The sequence below is a fragment of the Maylandia zebra genome, linkage group LG3 (genome assembly GCF_041146795.1).
Source record: "Maylandia zebra isolate NMK-2024a linkage group LG3, Mzebra_GT3a, whole genome shotgun sequence".
In the NCBI taxonomy this organism is placed as follows: domain Eukaryota; kingdom Metazoa; phylum Chordata; class Actinopteri; order Cichliformes; family Cichlidae; genus Maylandia; species Maylandia zebra.
The window spans coordinates 29,667,782-29,689,466 of record NC_135169.1 but is presented as its reverse complement, the minus strand read 5'-3'; the positions used below and the strand labels follow the sequence as shown (position 1 = coordinate 29,689,466).

At 39.3% G+C, this 21,685-nt stretch overlaps 1 protein-coding gene across 4 annotated transcripts; it reads left to right on the top strand.

The window, feature by feature from the left end:
• The first annotated feature begins 5,413 nt into the window (after positions 1-5,413).
• On the top strand, positions 5,414-20,801 carry apold1b (apolipoprotein L domain containing 1b). 4 transcript variants are annotated; one of them, XM_004563498.4, is made up of 21 exons: positions 5,414-5,572; positions 6,077-6,122; positions 6,240-6,299; positions 7,778-7,834; positions 7,921-7,986; positions 9,646-9,705; positions 9,786-9,842; positions 10,155-10,214; positions 10,873-10,935; positions 11,045-11,095; positions 11,181-11,258; positions 11,574-11,633; positions 11,735-11,785; positions 11,939-12,013; positions 12,796-12,873; positions 13,166-13,207; positions 14,968-15,045; positions 15,146-15,185; positions 15,260-15,305; positions 17,487-17,901; positions 20,025-20,801. In XM_004563498.4, the coding sequence occupies exons 2-21, from the start codon at positions 6,078-6,080 to the stop codon at positions 20,502-20,504; spliced, it is 1,962 nt and encodes a 653-aa protein (XP_004563555.2). In that variant the 5' UTR covers positions 5,414-5,572; position 6,077; the 3' UTR covers positions 20,505-20,801. The 4 variants fall into 4 exon arrangements, with proteins under 4 accessions (XP_004563555.2, XP_004563554.2, XP_004563557.2 ...); XM_004563497.4 differs by having other exon boundaries at positions 5,414-6,122; XM_004563500.4 differs by lacking the exon at positions 7,778-7,834 and having other exon boundaries at positions 5,414-6,122.
• Positions 20,802-21,685: the final 884 nt, after the last annotated feature.

Below are 21,685 nucleotides of genomic sequence, written 5' to 3'. Positions count from 1 at the left end.
AAAGGAGACGTCCACACAAAAAGGTTCAAACAGTTTTCATAGTGCATGTTTGAGCTGTGTTTGATAGAAACAAATTACTTTCAATTCAATTCCATGCTATTCTGTTCAATTCATATAGCTCCAAATCACAACACTGTCGCCTAAACCTTCTTTATATTGTAAGAAAACACAGAAAAAATCAGGACAGACCCCCTGTGAGCAAGCACGTTTGGTGACAGTGGGAAGGAGAAAAATTTTTTTTAACAGGAAGAAACCTGCAGCAAAACAAGGCTCAAGTAGGAGCAGCCATCTGCCGCGACCGGTTATTAGACAATCGCACTACCATTGATTCTGTACCAACATCAGTGTTGGCAGTGATACTGTAGATATCGGATACTTCCCCCACATCTATTTGAAGATGGTGGGAAGGATAGTAGAAAGGAGAATTAGAGGCACATAAAGAAAAACAAATTATTGAGCATTTTGAGAAAAAAAAGTCAAAATGTGGACATTACAGTTGTATCTACTGCCACAGTTGCTATGACCTCTGAGTTAGTAAAATTGTACTTCAGAATCAGTTTAAGTGACAACAAAAGACATTATTTTCCTTTTGTCCCATAAACATAAACTTGGAAAAATGCATTTGTACAAAATGAAACGTTATCAATGATTAGACATTAGAAGAGGATGTACCATTGTCACAAAATATGCGTCGCTGGCCTAGCAGTTTATCTTGAAACAAGAAATGTAATCTACTCAGTTTGATTTTTTTCTCTCAAAGTAAAATTCTGAAGATAAAATTCAAAACAGGATTTTTTCTACAATTAAAATTAGGACTTTAATCTCAAAATTTTGAATTTATTCTCAAAACTATCAATATTCTTCTTAATGTGGTGCTAATACTTGTTTAACAGAGAATGTTAAAAAAAGTCTTAGAAAACTAAGACTACCTTTGTAAAAAACAAACAAACAAACAAAAACTTTAATCTAATCCTTTTTAATCCTGTGGCAATTGAAATGAAGAAAACTGCACAGTCTTAAGTTTGATGCTCCAGGCAAAACGTTAAAAAAGTTAACCATGAGTAGGCTACAGTATGTTGAGAAATAAGGGCTGAAGATTGTTGTGTAATCCTGTGGGATTAATTATGTGTTAATTAAAAAATAGGTATGACAAATGAAGAAAGGCCCACAAAGGGTGTTTATATCCAGGCCAAACAGTTTAGTGTTGCCTCTGTGGATGTTTAATGCTCAGTCAGCTCCACATTTCTGAGCACACATTCAAAACAAGCCCCAGGGAATGGGTAAACGCAAAGCCACGCCCCTTATAGGTAACACGGTGCCGCAGGAAAAAACTGGTAGAATTAATGAAAGCATGGCGTGTCACGTTCTGCCTTCTCACAGCTGTCAGGGTGTCGAGCAGTGACGCCAAGTAGCTGTTGTTGGCCAATGTGCAGCAACACTGTGCTGAAATCAGAGCACGGTGTGACTGCCATGTCGCCCCTCCCTTAATTCTGAAGAGGAAGCCCACTACTCTGCGGTGTACACGTCTGAAAACTCGTTTGTGTTGTTAGGTTAAACACAGGCCCATTTACTGGGGTCAAGCTAGTGTCCAGTTTGACAAGTACAGACGAGCGAGTCCCCACTTTGTTGTGTGTTTTGTGTGTATACTGAGTATTATGGTAAGTGACGTCGAGACCTAATTTCAAAATAAAAGCCACATTCGATTGATTAACCTTCAACATTAACAAATACATCTGCCCATAATAACAATAATCAATCCACTCTCTAACGTTAGATCCACAGGACACACCCTGGTACTCTAGTAGTACCTCGTCAATATCAAAGCTGTCTTCTTTGGGATTTCAAAGTCCTCTGAATTGAACTTTTTGAGGTATTCTTTTAATAACTTTAGTTAAAAAGAAAACTCCAGTTTCTGCATACTAATTGCAGTCTATATTAACAGTACCCTTACACTGGTACCATGTTAATATCAAATCAATCTGATTTTACATTTCAAGTAAAAGCCATTTGAATTTGCCTGTATATGAGCTACTCTTTGAGTAACTTCAGGATGCTGTTAAAAGTAAAATTCCTGTTTCCACAGACTAATTGCAGTCCATATCATCAGTAGATGATTCTCATGCTGGTATAACGTCGATCTCAAGTCAGCCTGATTTTAAAAGTAAAAGCTCTTTGAAATAACCTGTATCTGAGATACGTTTGATAATTAATAGAGGACGCTATCAAAAGGAAAATTCCTGTTTCCATTGACTAATTGCAGTCCATATCATCAATACATGCCCTTACAGTGTATCATGTCAACATCAAGTTCATCTGATTTTGGATTTCAGAGTAAAAGCCCTCAGAATTGACCTATTCTTTTAGTAACTTCAGAATGCTGTTAAAAGGAAAATTTCTGTTTCCATGGACAACAGTTCATGTCAACATATATCACATATAATCCAACAGTGGAGTCTGTAAAGGTTTTTATAACCAAAGATGGTCCACTGTGGAGCAGTTTGCCAGACAACTGCTTAGGAACAATAATAAGAATAAGAAAAAAATGTATTGATCCTAGAGGGTAATTCATAATTAATCTGATATTTGTATGAGAATTGAAAAGCCTGATGCTGTGAGTGCAAATAAGGTCTTTAGTGTCCATCTTTCCACTACCATTTCCATCGTGGTTCCAGTTACAGAGCCAGTTTTTCCCACTAGCTTTCGACGTCTCTTACCATAATACTCAGTATACACACAAAACACACAAACAAGTATGCTTCCCCAGCAGAGTGCAGCAAAGAACAGCAGACTTTCCACCACAGACTGGTAGAATACTTTCCGTGTGTTACTGCAGAGAGAGCTTAGCATTCTGAAATAAAGAGGCAGTGTTGCACCTTTTTGTAAAGTTTGTCTGTATTCAGGGACCAGTCTAGTTTGTTATCTAAGTGTAAAATTATATATTTATATATTGTCACCACCTCTATGACCACCCCAACAAACTTTGACAGGCTGGAGGGGGGCATGAATCGTCAGAAATCTATTTATTTCCTTTGTCTTAGAGGTGTTCACTATGAGGTAATTTTTGTGACTCCAATTTGTGAAGGCTTTTACAAGACCCCTGTATTCAGATTCAGACACCCACTGCAATAGCAGTGTCATCTGAGTATTTCTGGATTTGGCTAGAAAAAGAATGTGAAAAAGAATGAGGCCAGGACGGTCCCCTGTTGAGTCCCCGTGCTGCTCAATAATGTCCCAGTAACGAATTTCCTGGATCTGACAAAGAGTGGCCTTTCTGTCAAGTCGTCTATCATCCAGGAAACAAAAGAGGAATCTACTCCAATCTCTGTGAGCTTGGTTGGATGGTACTGAAAGCAAATCAACACAAATCAATTAGCCAAACTACAAGCGTAATGCCAGGTTGACCTGTAACAGTTGTTTTCTAAATTCAAAAATAATACAATTACCAAAGACCTTAGAAACAATGTGTCTAACCAGATACTTTCTGAAGATGACCTTACCTAGGCCACGGTATTACTGTCAGGAACGTGGTTATTTTTGGTCAGTATATGTATATGGACTCCCCATGATGTACTGATAACTTGTTCTCCTCTACTCTCTCTTTCATTTACATGTACAGGTCACTATTAACTTTCATTACAGTATAAATGAGTATATAGTATAAATCTGAGGAAGTGTACGAAGTGTATCAATGTTTTCACATTTCGGCACAGACAACACAATAATTCTAAAACAACATATTATAGCGCTGAAGATCAACATCCTGTTTTTATATATTTTTACTATGTTGGTCTTCCAGTTCATCCAGTTGTAATTGAGGACACCCGGGCAGTACTACTGTTTCAAAATGTCAACATCCTGTCCCAGGATAGAAATTTGTCTTGTAGCGATAACTCTCTTTAAGAAATCAAAGAAGAAATCCAAGAGGCTAATTGGAGCTCTTTACTGTGACTGTTTCAACAAAATCCATTCTGAAAACCATTGTGTTTGCATCAGTAAAATCAGAATCTGATAAAGAGACAAGAAGAGAGAGCAAGAGACACCGGAACAGGATCGATGACATGGACAACAGAAAATATCTGAGCCCTACTCGCCCTCTCCCCTCACATGCCACGTGAGGAGTAACCAGATCAGTAAGGTGAAACCACACCCATTGTGACAATTTCCTGAAGGTGTACTGAAGGTCTGAGACGTAGAAGGTGAAAGGGGTGGAGAGATCACTGTCTCCAGTGGAGCTCCTGTACTACACACCATCAAATCAAACTGAGCTCTGCCCAGTCTCACATACTGTGGCCTGTCTGACAGCTGGCCAGCAGTCCATGAGATGGTGGATGTGCTTGCTGGCATTTCGTGTACTGTCTCCCTCAGTAGAAGTAGAATGATTGTGTTACATTCACTTTAGAAATCAAACAAGGTGATGTTGACTTCCGAAGTTCTCACTGTGTGGCCATTGTTATCAGGCTAGGAGGACACTCTTAAACTGTGACGGTGTTGATTCATCAGGAACTGGGCAAAATATGTACAACATAAAATGTGTGTAACATCAGTATCTTCTCCTGCTTCAGAAACATTTTGTAAATGTTGCTCAAGATCATAGACAGCTGGGAGAGTGCTCAGAACCCTGGGGCTAATACCAACCATAACCTGTCCTTCCTTACCCTAGTGTAGTTTCTCCAACAGTCTGCAACATAACCAGGACCGAAGTCATAGTCAAGCAAAGGATGTTTGTCAGGTTTATAGCAACAAAGTTTACTCGGGGATAAGAACAGGAGGAGCAGTAAAGAATCATAGGCATTAGAGATGTTTGGAGGCCAGAGTGTGCAGTGCAAGAGGCAGTAGAGACCTGTAAACAGAACCCCATGAAAAAATTGTTCACCTCATTTGCTCTCTACAGTCTGCTGACTGGTTGCCTGTCATCAAAACAAGAATATTCCTTTTAACAGTGTCCTTAACGTTCAAAAACTAGTTCATACATAGGTAAATTCAAATGGCTCCTACTAGCATCATGAAGTTCTTGAAAGTGTACCTCATATACAAGGAATTTCAAAGGACCTTTACTTTGAAATGCAAAATCAGATTGATTTGATATTGACATGGTACCTGTGTGAGGGTGTGTACTGTTGATATAGGCTGCATTTAGTATGTGGAAACTGGAATTTTCCTTTTAACGGGATTCTAAAGTCATTGAAAGATAGCTCAAAAAGGTAAAAATCTGGGCTTTTACTTTGAAATCCAGAAGAAGAGTGCCTTGATACTGACAGGGTACGACTAGAGTACTAATCTATCGTTAGAGTGTGGAAAGGAGACTAATTAACTATTGTTATAATGGACAGATAAGTTAGTTAATGTTGAACCTAAATTCACTTGAAGGGGCTTTTATTTTGAAATCAGGTCTCGACGTCTCTTACCATAATACTCAGTATACACACAAAACACACAAAAAAGTGGGGACTCGCTCGTCTGTACTTCTCGAACTGGACGCTGGCTTGACAACAGTACCTCACTTTTCCCACTTAGTGTCGTGTGTTTGTGTGTGTGAGTGTTGGCTGCCTTGTTTTCCAGACTCGACACCGAGGTAGGATCCGTGCTCTTTTCGCCGTGCTGTTTGTGGCTCTGCTGCTGTCAAACATTCCTCCGGACAAAACGGCCACAGTGCACAGAGCTTTGAACGTGGCTTTGCTTTGTGCATCTCACGCGGGGCTGTGTTTAAACCCTGACACTTTCGGGCTGTGCCGCCTTTCTTGTTTATGTCGTCTAAAGTGACTCAATAAGCAGAAAGTTTTTTCCGCCAAGTTGCGCAGAGTTGCGCAAGTTGACGCAATAATAACAGTCGAGAGCACGACTGCAACTGTTATTATTAATGTCGCTTTAACTAACATTTTTAGTATTGGTGTTTGGCTTATAACGCAGGCATAGCGCTATAATTTGTTAAGTATGTTGTTGTTTAGCTTTGCCGTGAAAACAGTGAAAGTGCTTTAACGCACTAAAACAGCTCCTTAACAGAATACAATAGAGCAGAATTGCCCTTTATTGTCATTGTATATGTACAACGAAATTATGAAAACTTAATGTGTTTCAGAATGAATATATTCAAACGAGACAAAGGCTCAGCGGCTGCTACTCAGGTAGTCCCACCTATATCCAGGAGAGAAGTACAGGAAGTGTGATAACGTCCTGATTTTTTTTTTTTTTTAATACTACATATCTCCCTGCCATTCAAACAAGCTTTTCTTTATCATCAGGAGCTCGGCAGTGCCGTCAGACACAGCCAGAACAAGCAGGATGATGGGGATGGCTCACAGGTGAATGTTCACACTGGGACATTAAAACACAGTTTTTCATATAGGAAGACACCACTGAGGACGCTATTGAACTTAAACCAAAGACAAAGCTGAGAGTTTGTCTTTAGTTGGCACGATTCAATTTGAATTTTGCATTTATTTCCCTTTTTGTAATAAACGTGTTGCTTTGCATAGACACGAGAGGGTGGGGGTGATGGGGGCATGCAGAAAGTTAATCACTTCACATTGACCTATCAGGTAAAAATGCACCATGAAGATGCTGGTGCCTTTCCTGACATAGTTGTGCAAGCAAATCTTCTTTTGAGACAGAAAAAAAAGGTATACCTGAATGTGATCACAGGGAAAATTATTATGTTTGATAATAGTGAAAAACTCTTCTGTGGAAAAGCTGAGTACACACTAGGCAACTATTATGCAAATTGTACAGTATGCAAAGTGACTTCTGCATCAGTTGCTACAAACATCTGTCACTCTTCCAAAATAATTTCAATTTAAATCAGTGTTTTTATTTAAATATTTATTTTTCAATTTGAGTTAATTGTCTTATGAATTTAGTTTCAGCTACTTCCTACAGTGTGTTTGTTCATTTCAGTCTGATCCCGATGGTTTGCCTGTTTGTTTGTAGCAGTCCAGCGTTGAGCTCATTTAATTTAGGTGAAAATCAGGTCAAGGTCACAACAAATTTGTAAATCAGTTGAAACTTAAGACTTAACTGACTCCGTTAGTACACAATGTGAGCTGGAAAAAAATTCAAGAAACCATATTGAGTAATATATCATATGAAAGGGCATAGAGAGAGCTGTACAAACACTTTTTAATTTTTTTATACAACACCACAAGACATCACAATGATCCCATAACAGGCTGAAGTCACAATATTGTAATAAAAACACCATAAAACAAACTTTTACTACAGCCCTGGCCCTTTCCACTCTGAGTGTATCATAGTTTTTTTTGAAAATGTTACAACTATGACTTTTAATTGTTCCTCTTAAGATTCTGTGTTAGTTTCATGTTTTAAAATTTCAGTGTTCTTTGTCAGGGACTGATTTAAGAAACTCAGAATGGCTATTGCAGAACAAACACTTGATTCACAAGCTTTTACAGTTGTGTGCGGAAGCTTACATACACTCCTCGTGGGCATGAATGTCACGGGAAGTTTGGGCTTATAATGAGTTCTTTGAACTGTTCTTTTTCCAGGGCGGAATGATTGCACATGACTTAAAAAACAAAAGCAAAACAAACAATAATTGAGTGGAACAGGTTTGAATTTATTTTGGAGTTTAATTAATCCACACAGGGTCAAATGCAAACGTATATTTCAATCTTTTATTAAGTGATGATGACCCCTCTAGGATGTTTTTTTTAATTTGACAAGGCCAAGGCCCATCCATTTCTTGTTGGTGAATAAGATCGACTTTAACTGGATGCAGAAAGAATTTTTTTTATAATAAATGTGTTGTTATCATAAACATCAGAGGACGGGGGTGATGGGTGTCATGCAGATGGTCAATCCCTTCAAATCCACTGCTCAGGTAAAAATGCATGGACAGTCTGACACACAAGAGCTTCTTTGTTCGGTACCTCATTGAAAATGACAGGACGTTAACTCTCTATGCAGGCCTCCTTCACGGTTAATACAACTCCCTCCTCAGATTCACTGGAACAACCCGCAGACACAGCTCAGGTGAGGTGCAAAGTACTGCTAATATGTGATATTCTTCTGTGTAAAAAGTACGCCATGGACGATAATTTTGCCAGTTGTACAGTTATGCAAAGTCACTTTTGAACAACAACTACCACTCCTCCAAAGTTATCCATCCATCCATCCTCTTTTGCTTATCAAGGTTGCAGTGGGGCTGGAGCATGTCCCCACTACTATAGGGCACGAGTACTCCCTGGGCAGGTCTCCAGTCTGTCACAGGGCTGACACAGAGAGTCAGACAACCACTCACAATTAACCTATCCCCACTAACTGCATGTCTTTAAACTGTGTGGAGCAGCCAGAGTACCTGGAGAGAACCCACGCAAACTCCACACAGAAAGGCCCGGTTTAGATGGTGGCGTCAAAATTTAGAACCTTGTTGCTGTGAGGCACCAGTGCTGATCACTGCACCACCCTGCTGCCTATCTTCCCAAAATATTTCACTTGAAACCTGCTTTCTATGCTAAGAATTTATTTTCTTATCAGTGTAGTTCCAAATACATAGATAGCGACAGTAAACAAGACATTGTGATACCACAACAGTGTAAAATTAGCAAGTGCTGTATGGTTTTATCTTAAAACTGGATGCAGAAAGACGCAGCTTATTTGAGCAATCCAAAACTCTTGAATAAAGCCTTGTATTGGATGAAATCTACTGCGTTTTACTGCGCTGTATTCATCTGTTGATTTAAAAATTATAGACATTTTATATCAAAGAGTCTATGGTACAACTTGTAGATGGAGAGATGGAAGGGATGCATGGCTGCTCTAAAAGTATGAACAACCCCCCCCAAGAATGACCAGTTTCAATGAAAAGAGGAAAGCTCTAGTTCCAGCACCCTAAAAGGTTGATTCTGTTCATCTGGACGTAGCGTTTTCAGTAGGAGAAATGTTTCATCACTCATCCAAGTGACTTCTTCAGTCTCAGCTGACTGCAGGCTTCTGCAACCTTATAAACAGTACATTGCACAAAAACTAGTTCCAGTAATTTATTTATAAAGTTATTCCCATGTTTAAACAAATAAAGAAGACTTATAAAACAAAAAAGACATGACCTCTAAATCGTACAGCTGGTGCTTGTAAATGGTGGATGCAGATGGAGTAAAGCCAGATTTACCAAACACAGAGTTAAAAAAAACAAAAACAGTTAGTCATCACTGCTCCCCCATGTGATCCTCAGCTGCCAACATAGAGGGAAACAAAGAACCCAAAATGGAGCAAACAGCACCACCATCAGTCAAGGAAGGAAGGAAGGAAGGAAGGGAAAACTAAATATAATTTCCAACTGAAGGTCACAAAAATAGCTTCTTTTTATTCCTAGAAACTCACAGCTGCTTTAAGAAGCTAAGAGAAAGCGAAGAAAAAAACTAAACACAAAAAACTACAAAATTTAAAAGTTCTGTCCTGATTATGAGAATATTCTTAATGTGGTGTCGCTAATTTCATTTAAGTAACGGGGTCTCAGCAGGGATTTCCTACAAGAAATGTGTGTTTTGAAGACTTAACCTCAGTACTGCTGTTTCTTGTTTTCTCTCAGCGAGGTCGAGTCAAGGTGATTAGTTGCCTTCAGTTAGCATATTAAATGTGCATTCCTCTAGTCATGGTTTGGTGCACAGTGACTCAGTGTTTGCTCACTTTCAGAACCCTGGTATGCTGAAAGGGGTCATGCAGAAGGTCAACCCATTCAAGCCTACCTCACAGGTAATAGGATTGTTTCAATGTTACCAAGAAAATAGTGGCAGTAATAATAGGTCGTCCACTCAGCTGGGTTTCTCACACAGGTCTCCAAAGCACCATATTCAGAGTTGCCGGAGCGGGGAAAGGAAAACTCTACTCAGGTAGGAAAAAGTTGAGAATCTGCATGAATTTGATGTCAGAAATCTGATGGTAGAAAAAAAATCACTTGATCATAGGTTCCTTCAAGTCACTAGTGACGACCTGTACATCCGCACGCATTTCTTGAAACTGGATTTCCTAACATTTGAGATGACATTGCAGAAAAGCCCCTACAGATTTTCACAAGACAAAAAAGGTCAAAATGGGGACAAAATACCATATGACCTTTAACATCTGATCATCATGTTACACAAAAATTCACACAGATGTGGAAGGAAAAACCCCAAAGTCTGATAGTTATGCTGTTGTTTCAGAACTCTGGAATGTTGAAAGGAATGATGCAGAAAGTCAACCCCTTCAAGTCTTCTGCACAGGTACGCAACTCTACCTTTGATGTCTGTTCTCAGCATGCGGCCTCGGAGGTCAAATCATCTTTATATGAACTATGTTTAAAGACACCGCAGTTTCAAAATTGTAAAGCTTTGTATCTTTGTCAGACGCCAATATCTAGTCTATGGATGACTGAATGAAATTTTCTAATTCTGCCTGTTGAATTCTTATTTTAATACAAAGTTTGGGAGTTGTGCCAATTGGCGTGTTCAGACTGATTACAAAGTTAGATACAAAGTCAATGCAAAGACACAGCAGGTGACGCAAGTAGAAGCAAATACTATGATGGGTCCTAAAGCCACTGGCAATGGGAAAACAAGGTCAAGCCTGTTGTCACTATTTGCATTCATCTGGAGCTCCTGTGGCGACACGCAAAGCAAAAAACATTAACCTGAAAATGTTTTCATAATAACTTTGTAAGGAAGTGGTTGTCTTGTTCATTGGCTCAGACATTTGTGGGCTGGCAACATTTCACTTCCTGTTTGGTCCGACTCCAATCTATCAGTTAAAGTACAAACTGAATCTGTAACATCTACATTTTAGTTGCTCACTTTGAGACCTTTTTCTGCAAAAAAACAAAAACAAATAAAGAAAAAAACAGATTTTGAACCTGAAACTTCCTCTCATCTCCTTTGACTTTAGAGTGATCCTCCAGATGATTCTGCAAATCATCAAGAGACTGGGAAAGAACTTCAAGACAAACAAGTACTGCTCCAAGTTCTGCATAATCTACTACCCTCTGTGTTAATTTGTGGCTTGTTCTTGCAGTGCTGGGCCTCCTTATTTATTGACTTATTTTTAAATAATAATTTAGAATCCAGGAATGATTCAGAAAGTCAACCCATTCAGATCCTCACAGCCAAAGGTTTCATTTTTAATAACAATTACTGATAATTTAATTGTTGAACGCAAACAGAAAACTGTCCTCTTCTTGCATTTTATATTTTCAGGATGTCGAGCCTCAACACAATGACCTCACATGCAGCGCTGGAAGCCTGACAGGCAAAATCAACTTGCCAGAGAAGCAGGTCGATCTCTGTCTGTTTCATACCATTACATACACGTTTATTTTTCCTACCCACATTTAGTTTAAGAAAGTCAGCTGTGTAATTTGGAGTAGAGTACGCTCTCAGTGTTGTTCTTTCCACGACCACAAGATGTTGCCAAAGCAAAAACAATAGAATCTCCACAGACCAAATACTTCCTGACCATTTTGTTTCCTTTCAATTTTAATTTTGAATCCACTTCATGAATAGTGCTTACATTGATTGTTTACAGCTTTTAATAGACACATAGATTTAAAGGAGTAATGTCTGTTGCTCTTTTCTACTTTGTGTTTTTAGAACCCTGGAAGGTTCAAAGAGATGATGCAGAAAGTAAATCCCTTTAAGTCGTACACACAGGTATGATGTCGACGATCAATTCAGTTTTAGAGTTTCCCACTGACCTAGCTGGAGTTTCTACTTAATGTGAGTATGTTTGCCACTGTTTGTTTGCAATTTAGATTCAGGATCAATGTCAGAGAGATTTGACGGTTACCTCTGTCAAGACACTGGTAAGGCCTAAGATGGAAATAAAAAGATGCACATGTCTGGTATTTCTTATGGTTAAGGACTTTTAACATAACACATTTGACAGATTTTATTATAACAGAAGTGTACTTGGCTCTGTCTGTGATTTCCTGCGTTTTCCTCTCAACAATTATCAGGAAAACCAAGCAGATATTCACAGTGACAACTCCACCAGCTCTGAAAGCCTGGATGACAGCACAATAGAGAGACATGTAAGGCAATAACCACATCTCCTTGTCTTTAAAATGAACCCAGCCCTCCAAGCTCAAAGTTATTTCTTATTCACCTGCTACACACAGAAATGTATGACTTCATTTAGTACATCACCTTTTGTTAACCTAATTGCATTTCTTGTAATGGTTGTTTTATCTTACCATCTTCTCGCACTTGGTGATTTCCAGAACCTATTGTTCAGTGAAAAATACTAGCATGTTGTCAGTCTGCAAAAATGCAAAGCATGTGACCAGGTTGAAGCAGTGCTTACTTAACGATCAGCATTTTCGTCATGATGTTTGTCGATGTCTTAACTGCAGCCATAACAAGGAAAATGGCACTCATATTTCCCGGACTGGTGAAGTTTGATAAGAACAGTGTACGGGAATGTGTCTAGAGCAGGGATGGGCAATCTCAGTCCACGAGGGCCCTGCAGGTTTTAGATCTCACCTTGGGTCAACACACCTGAATCACATGATTAGTTCGTTACCAGGCCTCTGGAGAACTACAGGACATGTTGAGGAGCTAATTTAGCCATTTAAATCAGCTGTGTTGGTTCAAGGACACATCTAAAACCTGCAGGGACACCGGCCCTCGTGGACTGAGATTGCCCACCCCTGATTTAGAGACTATGCTAATAAAGCCAAATGCACTGGAGAAAAAGTGAAGAAAACCAGACAAACAAGAAACTTTGTACCTTCTGAAAATCTTTGTCAGGTGCATAAGTGTAACATTTACACAGTATTAAGCCCTAAGCACTCAGTTCACTCCCTTTCCAAAGTCTGTTTGGTATATAGATGCTGACACCAGCTGTGATGTAAAAACCCAGCCAACACAGGCCCAAAGGAGAAGAACCAGGGTATGTTATGCAGAGTATTGGGTCCTTATGAATTCAGAATAAACTAATTTAATATTCACCATTGTTTTACATGTTGCCTGGTTCTTTTCATGTTGATACTGATGGTTTGATGTCACTGTTTTCATGTGGGTGGCTGAAAAAAATCAAGAAAAACATATTTGTAATGACTTTTTTTCCTCTTTCCTGAAGACTTTTAAACTATTTTCCAGATTTCACAGGAATACTGAAATACCACCGGCGGTTTCTTCTCAAACATATCGAGTTCTTATTTGCTTTGTTTTTGACCCCACAGGACTCTGCAAATGCATTTTCTGACACTCAAGCCACGCCCCAGGTTAGTAATGAAGTAAATGTATATAGCACCTTTCTAACTTACATGCTATCTTTACATTAAGCAATAAAGATAAATGTAATCAAATGCCTAAGGAGCTTGAAAGAAAAACATCTGGACTTCTTAGGTGTCTTGAAGATGTTTCACCTCTCATCCGAGAAGCTTCTTCAGTTCTAAGAGGTCAAATGGCCCAGGATGTGAGTGGGCGTTAAGGCAGGGATTTAAAATCTGGGACTTGTCACCACTTGCTCTTAGAACTCGTGAAGCTTCTCCAATGAGAGGTGAAATGTCTTCAAGAAAATTATAGAAGTCCAGACGCTTTTCTTCCCAAGCTCCCTAGACTACGGTGACCTGGATGGCTGAGAACCTTGACACACAATTTAATCAAATGTTTATCGGTGGTTTTTTTTTTTCAAGATACAATTGGGAGGTGAGCATGCTAATATGTTTGCACAGTGCTATTATGTCATTGTGTAAATAAAACTACACACAGACATTTCAGAATTCGGTCTTTATTTACTCATGTAATCTCTAATGCAGTACTTAGGTAGAATATACTGTGATCAAACTGTCAGAATTCCTCTTAAGAATAATTGTTTCATAAACTGGCTAATATAAATGCGACTAATACTGAAATCAGTGAGTTAAACGTGCTTACATCTATTGGAACAGTGCCTCATATGACAGCCACGTATACATAAGAAGATACAGCCTGCTCTACATTTGACCCATTGAGTAACGACAAACAAAGGAAAGAGAAAAAGGGTGGTTTAAACTGCTATGTTTAAATACTAAACATATAAAGATGTTGAGGTAGGAATATTATACTAGGGTGACGTGGCATTTCACAACTTACCAGAAACAGTTGGTGATTTAAAAGAGAGATGTTAATTGCTTTTCCATGTTTGGTTAGCTTGTGACTTTGAAGTTGTCATTCCAGTTTTTGGTCCCCATGCTTGATATATTTTACTTTAAACACCTGGTAAACAACGCTGCAGTAACCTTTCAATTTGGGACTATTTCTTTTCACCAAAACTAGATCATCTATCATCTCATGAAGTTAAATGAACTAAAAATGCATTATTAGTCTAATGCATGGGTTCTTTGGCTCACTTGATCTTGTCCTCTCTTTATCGAGTCCTCTTGAGTACAACATGATTTCATTTTTTGCAGTTCACGGGTTTCTGCCTTTCATATAACAAAACATTAAGAATTAATCTATTGCTGTCAACGTCATTAAATTTATATAAACACAAACAACATCAAAAACTCTTTTTTTCTTGTTCGCTAACAGAAATTTCTAAGAAGTAATTATAGTGTTTATATAGTTTATAGATTTACATTTTTGCTGTTCCTGATATGATTACGTGACAGTTTAAATGAAAAAATAGAAAGGTGAAACTAGGTGGTTAGTCAGGTCTGTCGAGGTTGGCATAAAATTTTGGAGAGTAATAAAATTGAAGCATGTAAATACAGTTATAGTAAAGCTAAGGCGGCAGTGTACAGATGTTTTAAAGAGAAAAAAAAACTTACACAGTAACATTTTTTTGTTTGTTAATGCCTAGTTGTAGGCAGTTTTGTGAAGCTGTTATTTACAGCTTACATTAATATTTCACAACAGGAAGCGTCACTGTGTTAAACCTCAGATGATTTATAAGCTTTGCTGAAATCGCAACACAAGCGCAGGTTCAATCTTTTTAGACGAGATTTTAGGCTCCTTTAGAAATTCTGTCTAGTGTTCCATGTGTCACCTCTTGTTCCAGGAGGTAGTTGAAGTTCAGACATTGCAATTGGCTGAAGTACCAGTGCGCAGGGAAGGAACAGACCTGGATCCTCTAGACGTATGTTTATCTTATTTTTTCTGGTGTATGTTCTGTGTATTTTAAATTTCTTTCTCCATACAGTCACAAAGCAGTAAGTTAAAAGACTGTTTATTTCCAGGATGATGAAGGCCTTTTGTCATGGTGGAGAACAGTCGAAGGTATCACTGATTTACTGTTAACCTTATTAATTGTTGTTGAAACTTGCACCTCATAATGTCTTTCTGTGCCTTAGGTTGGGATGAGTGGAATGAGGCAAACCAGAATGATGAAACTGAAGAGTAAGTAGAACAATTATTGAAATCAGTTTATTACACTCACTGACCACTTCACTTCTTAAATTGCACATTAGTGCAAATAGTTGGCCAATCATATGGCGGCAACTGAGGCATTTAGACATGTTCAAGCCAAGCAAATGTGATTTCACTGAAATTGATACTGATTTTAAACATAGCCTGGTTGTTGGTCCGAGTGTTTCAGAAATTGCTGATCTGCTGGGATCTTCCCACACAACCATCTACAGTTTACAGAGAATGATCCAAGAAAGAGAAAATCTCCAGTCAGCAGCATTTCTTTGGGCAAGAATCCCTTTTTGATGACCGGGTAGAATGGTCAGACTACAGTAACTCAATTAATTCTTTGAACCTTGAAACAGATCGGCTACGGTTCATATGGATGCTCCAAAATTGGACAGTAGAAGACTGGAAAATTGTTACTTGGTATGGATGAGTTTTGAAATGAAAGTATGGATCCATCCATTCTTGTGTCAGTGGTTCAGGCTGGTTGTGGTGGTGCGGGGGATATTTTCTTGGCACACTTTGGCTCCTTAATGCCAACGTAACATCATGAAATGCCACAGCCTACCAGAGTCCATCCCTTTTTGAACACAGTGGTGCTATTTTCTGACGGTTGCTTCCAGCAGGATAACGCACCATGTCACAAAGCTAAATCATCTCAAACTGGTTTATTGATCATGACAATGAGTTCACTCTACTTAGATGCCCTCCGCAGTCAGCAGATCTCAGTCCAATAGAGCACCATTTTGAGATTCTTATCAAGCAGCCAACAAATCTGCAGCAACTGTGTGATGCTGTCATGTCAATATGGACCATAATCCCTGATGGATGTTTCTAGCACCTTGTTGCATCCATGTTATGGAGAATTAAAATAGTAGCTGGTGAGTGTATAGCACAATTAACACAACTAACTTTAACCAAAGTGTTTCCCACCAATAACTGACTCACACATAGCCACAGAAACAACTTCTCTATTAAAGAGTATTGCGTTATTTAGGATTTAGCAGATTCACAAACACAGGACTACAAAACCTTCAGGGAAGTCTAAAGCAGAAACAAACAACAGGCAGAACTATTCACCAACACAAACTCTGAAGAACCTGCCTGAAAGTTACAAACCGTAAAAAAACAAGGGTTTACTTCCCTAGACTAACAAAACAGGCAAAATAGTTATAAAATGAACAAACGCCAGCTCATACCTGAAAAAGCTGCAACTTACAAAAAATTACTGCTGTAGCTGGTTGGATGAAAGGGAAATCTAATTATTCTCTGCAGATTGTTGACATCTTCACTCCTTACAGAGGGTGTGGTCCTCAGCCTGCAGCCAGTCACCTGTAAGCTGTAGCATTGCTAAACCAACTGTAGGTTCCTGACTCAGGATGTGTAATCCTGGTTTCTGGAATACTGGAACAACAACATTGATGTCTCCCTATCTCCATTCTCAGCATTCTCCTGCCCACACATCTTGTCTTTTCTTGGTAGCCAGAACAAGACGGTCTCTTGTTTTGCATGTCTATCAGGTTTTTGTGAGACACCCTTAGCTTTAAGCCCATAATGGAGAGACCTGAGGCACTGATGGGTGGATCGGATTACTGTACTAACACACGGGATATATGGCCGTCCACCACCCTTCTTGTGAACACACGAATAACTGGTCGTTGTGCTTTCCTTTCTTTCTCTTAAAGACAGTTTCCGTTCCTTTATCCCATCATCCCACCAGCCATAAAGAGTCGTCCAGGAAGTAGTTAGGAAGTGCTGAAACACACCCTCTCCATGTTAACCAGCTGCTTTGCTGCTGGAATCTCACAGCCATCTTCTTACACAAACTGAGAGATCTCAAATATCACATTTCTTTGATGCTCTTTGAGCCACATCTGAGATGCTGATCCCATTTAAAATCACACATTTGTGTTGAGAAAATAAGTCTTAAGCTCTGTTACAGTACACTGCCTAAAACCTCAGACTATTTTGCCATGACAGTAAAGTATTTACCATTCCGTCATTTCTTGCTGCAAGGTAGACGTGTTCTTTATTGTTCACAGAATATGTTTTCCCATAGGAAGCTTTGCAATGTTGAGCTACAGTTTTAATATAAAAACATGTTTCTTGGTTGAAGTTCACTCATTGCTTTCTCTGTGAAACCCTTCCCCTGTGCCTTTTTCTCAGAGTGGTGGAACAAGCAGCTGATCGCGTCTTCATGGCCGCTCGACTTTTTGTTCGTTTTTTTAACCAACGTGGCGCCTCACTGCAGCAGCGCATCCTTGAGCTCCTTGCTTTGGCTGATGCAGCAGACAATTTTCACAAAAAAACGGTCACGGCCAGTGTCGGCGGTGGATTGGCCAGTGTCGCCGGGTCTATCACCACCATCACCGGCCTCATCCTGGCTCCCTTCACAGCTGGAACATCGCTGATTGTCACAGCTGTAGGCATTGGCATAGCTACAGCTGGTGGCGTGACATCTGCTTCGGCCAATATCACTGACACTGTCCATTCAAAGACGGACCGCAAGAAGGTGGAGAAGATGATTCAAGATTACCAGGGGGAGATCAAGGACATCAAAGAGTGCCTGGAGTTTTTACAGGTAAGAACGCACCAAGAAGGGAACACACACGATGGCTGGCTTACAAGTAGGGCTGGGTATCGTCACGTATTTCTACAACTGATTCAATTCCTCTAAACCTTTTAAATTGAAAATATTTAATTCTAAATTATTTGCCTATTTCTTTGCTATTAAAAACTCAGTGTAAACTATCTCAGTATAAAAACAAAGCCGACACTTGTGAGACTTCATCAGAGGTGCAAACATCACAGCAGACGCCTTTGTGTCAAAGTGACTGAAATAAAAATATTCAGCGGTAGATGAAAAACTAAAGAAAACCGTGAATCAACCTATGAACATTACGTGATACTGCTGATACTGTATAAACAAGACGAAACAGCAGGCAGCCAAACGATTTTTGATGGGAAACTGGTTTTACAGCATACTGAAAAAGAGAGCTGTGCAGGAAGTGCAATTTTATCATGGTGGAAGCAAGAACACGAAAGTAAGAGGAAATTCATGACAATGTTTTTCAAAGGCGAAACGTAAGTTTGCTCTTTTGTTGTTGGATCAGTGATTTTAGGTTGGAGAGTAATAAAACCTGCAGTTTTAGAATCTCTGAGATGTTGACTTTCAGCACCCGACAGCGTATGAATTGGGAAATCTATTCTTTAAACCCACCCTACTTGCAAACTCTGCTCACATTGCTGAAAAGCGTTGGGTGATATGTTTACAATTAAACAGCTGTCGGTTCCTGATGAATTCACTGACTGGGTGTCAGGGTTTCTGGGTCGTTGACCCAGTATTTTCAGTTCATGTTCACTGTTTATCCCCTGTACGTTCCACTTCCTGTTTTGTGTTCTAGTTCTTATTCCATGCATCGTTAGTTCAATTGTGTTCAGCTGCTCACTCACCTGTCACCTATCAGTCATTGTTCAGCCAGTGTATTTAAGTCCTCAGTTCTCGCCTGGTCGGCGTCGCGTCATTGATGTTGTCACTGCTGTCTATGCCCCATGTTTGCCTTCCAAGTTCAGATCAGTCAGCCGTTCATTCAGTTATTCAGTCAGTCAGCCATCTCCTGTGTTCGTCATTCGTCCCTCACAATAAACACCCTGCATCTTCACCGTGAGTCCTGCGTTTGAGTCCTTTTCTCCACATCCACTCAGCAACCCCTGACACTGGGTTTGTTAGTCCTTTATGTAAAACCTGTAAGATGTTGGTGAAGAGCTGGCAACATAATTTATTTCTTAGCTCAAGAATTTGTCATGGGGCATAGGAGTGCATTGAATACTTTCAGTATGCCACGTTTGAAAGGCTTCCATTTACTCAACATATAAAGAAAAATCTGTTAATCTGAATGTTTGGCTCGAGGTCGTTGAAGCATCATTTAGCACTGTGGTTAAACCACATCAACTACAGTGTTTACAGAAGCATTGACAGATCAGCTGCCTTGTTCCTGTTGATGCATAGTTTGAATTGAACTTTCATGATAACCATTTACCGGAGTGAATTCTCGAGAAAGAAACAAGAAACACATAAACAATCATTCTGTCAATGAGATGCTGTCATGCAGCATTATTTTCATTTTTCCATCGTACCTGACTGTCAGTTGACTGTCAGGTATGACTGTTGTTTTTTTAACCAACTGACTGCAATAATAATGCAAGGAAATATAGTAAATATACATAAAGAGCCAAGTAAGCTTTAACTTTAGATGAGTCTAAGTTTTATGGTGGCCCTTAAAGGTAAAATACACTCCAACTTGAGAAAACAGCAAATGGAAAAATGCAGCAAAAGCATACAAAACAATACTGATGTTAAAAAAAAACCCCACAGTAGAAGTTAAATAAAACACAATGAAACTGAAAAAAAATGCTGACAAAACAATGAGGAAGTGTTTTTAGCGAGACAAGAATGTGACAGAAGAGTTGTGGAAGGCCTTTAGAAAAAACATACCTACAGTACTATATTAATCATGTGACTTAACCTTGCATCTTTTTCTCTCTCAGAAATCAGAAAATCGTTTTTTTTAAAAGTGTATCTCAGTGCAATCAGTTTCAAGGACAAAAAAAGTCACTCAGCTAATCTACATTTAGAAATAAATTCTAGTGTTGGTATGGCCACAGCTGCTAATGTAAAATTTTCATCTCACATATACCTGACAGGAAGGGATGGAGACACTCCAGCAGTGGGACTTTGAGAAGTATGCAGAGAGCATCGCAAAAAACCACTTAAACCAGGACGTCAAGCATGTAATCAAAGAGGGTGGTCGAGCTGGCAAAGCTCTGGTGGTCAACACAGACAGTCTGATCAATACTGTTCAAGTCCTGAATGTTGCTGGTGGTGCTGCCAAAGCTGCCCAGGTGATGAGTGTCACTACCGGAGTAATGTCAGGCCTCTTCCTGGCTCTTGATGTGTTTTTCCTGGCAAAGGACTCCATGGAACTGAAAAAGGGGGCAAAAACAGAGTTCGCTGTCAAGATCCGAGAAGTTTGCAAGGACCTACAGAATGGCCTGCTGGAGCTGAACAGAATCAAGGAACAGCTTCAGAAAACTATGGATGGGATAGAAGTGGAGGTAGAGGAGGTGGAGGATGAAGAGCAGTTGAAATCTGATCTGAAGAAACTCACTGACCTTGAAGACTGAAGGGCAGTGTTTAGAAAACAAAACAAGGTCCTCATTGTCTTGTGTTGATACCAAAAATAAAGTTTAAGCAGAAATTGCTGATAAATAGTTCTCAGTAGTTTCTTATATTAATATATTGTCATTGTTTGTTTTAAAGTCAATTTTAATTAAATGTATTACATTTATTGCTGGTTTGCTGCATTGGTGAGTTGATCTGACTTACGCTCCGCAATACTTTTATCAGTGGACAAGGTGAGGTGACCTTTTACTCAAACGGGTGGGGTCAAAGGCCAGAAATAAAAGAATGTTAAAGGTCGAGTCTGCCTATCTCATTCCTAAAGTTATAATCATGAATTCCTAGTCTATCTCAGTTTTTCATCTGTCCAGGAGTTAGGGTGCTCCTAGCCATCAATCTTATGCTGACATGTGGCACATGCATGCTGAAGAAACACAGTTTAAATGACAGCCTTTGAGTCCGTACAGTGAGGGTTTCATATTACTTGGTTTTACTTTGGGGATCTTTGCAGGGTACTGTTCCACCTTCAGATGGGTTTTGAGTGATCAGCTTTTATCTTACATGATGAAATGATGATAATAACTTTATTTGTGTAGCACTTTTTAAAGTGCTTCACAGTTTAAATAAAATCCACACATAAGTCGATAAGTACACATGTGAAAACAGAAACACATAAACAGACACATAAGGAACCACATGGTCAGACATTCATTCTAACACACACATATACACCCAAGTATTTTCACTATGGCCAAAAATGATGGATATATGAAAGATTAAGGGAAACGTAACCTATGAAAATGAGTTTTCAGTAGTTGTCTAAAGCAAATAACAGAATCAGCTGACCTGGAAATACATGATCATTTCTGGCTTTAAACATCAGAGTAAGGGACAGTCAGGGGAACCTGGCTGGATGACTGGAGAGGTCAGCTGTAGTAATAAGGTTTTAGAAGCTCAGCTACATAAGCAAAGGACTGGAATAGGTGCAGGAATAGGTGTCATATGTGACCACCGGCTAGTTATTTTTTTTAGCAGCCTTGCTACTGCAATCTGCACAAATCTGGAGTGAGCTATAGAGGTCTCTGAGATTTCTGAGGTGAAATTAAAAAAAAAGTTGTTAGCCCGCCAGTTAGTGGAGGTGGACAGTTTGAGTTTCATATTACTCGCATAATCCACCCCCGTGCCC

What these genes read in the sequence shown, in the direction of transcription:
- apold1b (XM_004563497.4), top strand. Translation starts at nt 6,066, where the DNA reads ATGTGTTTCAGAATGAATATATTCAAACGAGACAAAGGCTCAGCGGCT. An exon ending in ATGGTGGAGAACAGTCGAAG is followed by an intron (nt 15,186 to 15,259) that starts GTATCACTGATT and finishes TCTGTGCCTTAG; the next exon opens with GTTGGGATGAGTGGAATGAG. An exon ending in CAGAATGATGAAACTGAAGA is followed by an intron (nt 15,306 to 17,486) that starts GTAAGTAGAACA and finishes CCTTTTTCTCAG; the next exon opens with AGTGGTGGAACAAGCAGCTG.